General features: G+C 53.4%; 1 protein-coding gene across 1 annotated transcript in view; it reads right to left on the bottom strand.

Annotated features, from left to right (window-relative positions):
• Nucleotides 1–722: 722 nt before the first annotated feature.
• Nle1 (notchless homolog 1) overlaps nucleotides 723–2,467 on the bottom strand; it is an 8,606-nt gene continuing 6,861 nt past the window's right edge. The window contains exons 11-13 of the mRNA XM_005349371.3: nucleotides 1,634–1,793; nucleotides 1,466–1,536; nucleotides 723–994 (exon numbers count right to left, since the gene is read on the bottom strand). Of these exons, the coding sequence (XP_005349428.1) occupies nucleotides 982–994; nucleotides 1,466–1,536; nucleotides 1,634–1,793 (244 nt within the window). The 3' untranslated portion in view covers nucleotides 723–981. The remainder of the gene's footprint in view (nucleotides 995–1,465; nucleotides 1,537–1,633; nucleotides 1,794–2,467) is intronic.

The raw sequence follows: 2,467 nt of genomic DNA, 5'->3' as shown, positions 1-2,467 counted from the left end.
ACACAGAAGCCCGACGTCTCTCCTGCAGTCTTAGTCTTAGGTGAGGGGAGGCTGACCACCACAGGGGGGGACTGCAAAACTGTACACACCCTACATGGAGGTGGGAAGCAGACAGATCCAGAAACTCCTCCACATGACTGGAGGCCATGAACAGACAGTGCTAAGTCCGTAATTTACAGGAAGAGAAAAGGAAGGCAGGCTCTTGCAGAGTAAAGGCCCCAGTTAAGGCCTGAAATACTGGGATACCCTTTGTTCCTGTAAGGTCCTCAGAGCACAGTTTCTTGTCACAGCTAGTGTTCCACACCACTGCCCTCTTACTCCCCATCCCCAGGTGAGTCCTCTGGGATGGCCCTGACTGACCTTCCCCTCTCGCTTGAGGGTCTAGCACAGTACTAGGGATCTAGCAGAGCCTCAGTCAGAAAGCCAGGCGAGGCCGTGGAAAGACTCTTCTACTACCAGAGTTCTCCTGAGCAGGCTGAGAACAGTCTCTAGATGAAATTTTAGTCGGTGTACACAGGCACATGGACAGCATGACCAGACAGCACAGCCACTGTCACACTGTTCTCTCCCTTACAGTGAAGTGGCAGCAAGGACAGATAGGAAGCATGGGCTGCTGTCCTACAGTGCAAGGGAGGGGCCAGATGGACCTTCTCAGAGTCCTTGACTGATCATGGGGGTTCTAGGACAAGAAACTGCATCACGAACACAAAATACAAAATTATTTATTTGGCTACACAGTCAAGGTCTGGGCCTGCAGAGCTGACACTCAGAAAAGGACCTGGGGACCGGGACCAAAAGCCTGGCTTTCCCTCTGCTGTCTGCAGCAGCTGGAAGTGTCCATGCTTAGCTCCATGCTGTAACTTCCTATGACTGTGACATGCAGACCGCCTGTCCCGGGCAGATGGCCACAAGGCAGTCTTTGGTCTCTGGAGGGCAGACTAGAGGCTGAGTCCAGGTAGGGTCAGGAAGTTGTAGAATTCTTCATCTTCTCCATCTGTGGGAGAGAGGCATGGGAGGGATCCATGCTGCCTACAGCACCTGCTCTGGCTCTGAAGCCGCACACCTCAGCCAGGACCTCTCTCTCCCCCTCAATCCCTGCGATCCTGTGGGGCTCACCACCAAGCATCAAGTTGCTGTCACAAGCTAATGATTCAGGTGTGTCACCTCTGTGACGCTCCTGTCTAGGAAAGTGCTGTGCCTGCACACTGACAGAACCAGGATCTGAACCCAGGGCCCACTAGTGCAAAGCCTGCTATCCTAGCAGTGAACTACCGCTGCACTGTGGAGACCTACAGGTAGGTCCCTCTAGGGTCTCCCAGAAACCCCTAGCTCTACCTCCCATGGAGAATCAGGCTCCCACAACCTCCCTCCAGAGCACAAGAATGCCCCTCTGAATTCCAGGCTGTGGTAAAGAGCAGAGGCCAGGAGAGCCGAACACCCCAGCTATTACCACACCCCAACTCACATCCGGAGGCACTTGTCTTTCCCGCCACTTGCTACTCTCTGGCCATCTGGACTCCAGTCGACAGCATACACCTAAATGGAGGACGTGGTTGGACAGTGGAGTGTAAGGGCAAGAGGACCAGCTAGTCAGGTCCAGGGCCAATCCCAGCCTCCCTGGGGTCAACCTTACCTCATCAGCGTGGCCAGGCAGGTCTATGGCCAGTTTCTGGGCCTTCACATCCCATACCTTCAGGGTGCTGTCACTGCTGCCACTGACCAGCAGCCGGCTATCAGCTGACCAGGCAATCTGGTACACAGCAGCCACGTGGCCACGCAGGGAAGCCAGGTACCTGAGCCAGGGAAGCCAGTGATGGATATTAGGTCTTCGACACATCCTCTATACGCATAACAGTGGCCTCAACCTTGGCTACCTGCTAGCATTGCCTGGGCCTGTGCTAGGTCATTTTAATCATTATTGGCCATTATTACTGTGTAAAACTCCTCCTGTTGAGTTGCATTGACGCTGCCTCCTGGTAACCTCCAGACCTGCACATCTCTGCACGTCTGAAAGCCCATTGTACCACCTGCTTAGCCCATCTGCCTGGTGTCCTCCAACACAACAGGTGCCAGCTAACAGGCGGCATGGAGAAACAGTGGGCCAGGCCCAGCTGGAGCTTTCAAGTTAATAGTCTAGCTGTGACATCTGGATAAGCCATTAGTCCCAAGGCTCAGTTTCCTGGCTTTTAAATTTTTATTTTTCAAGACAGAGTTTCTCTGTATAGGTTTTGCTGTCCTGGAACTCACTTTGTAGACCAGGCTGCCCTCAAACTCAGAGATCCACCTGCCTCTGTGACCTGAGTGCTGGGACTAAAGGCAGGTATTTCCTGGCTTTCTAAAGGAACTGAATTACCATTTCAAAGAACTGCTGTATGAAAATACACAGTGTGCCGGGCGGTGGTGGCGCACACCTTTAATCCCAGCACTTGGGAGGCAGAGGCAGGTGGATCTCTGTGAGTTCGAGACC

Source organism: Microtus ochrogaster, chromosome 7 (genome assembly GCF_000317375.1).
Source record: "Microtus ochrogaster isolate Prairie Vole_2 chromosome 7, MicOch1.0, whole genome shotgun sequence".
Lineage (NCBI taxonomy): Eukaryota > Metazoa > Chordata > Mammalia > Rodentia > Cricetidae > Microtus > Microtus ochrogaster.
The sequence above is the reverse complement of the archived record's forward strand: the minus strand, read 5'-3'. Positions and strand labels throughout refer to the sequence as shown.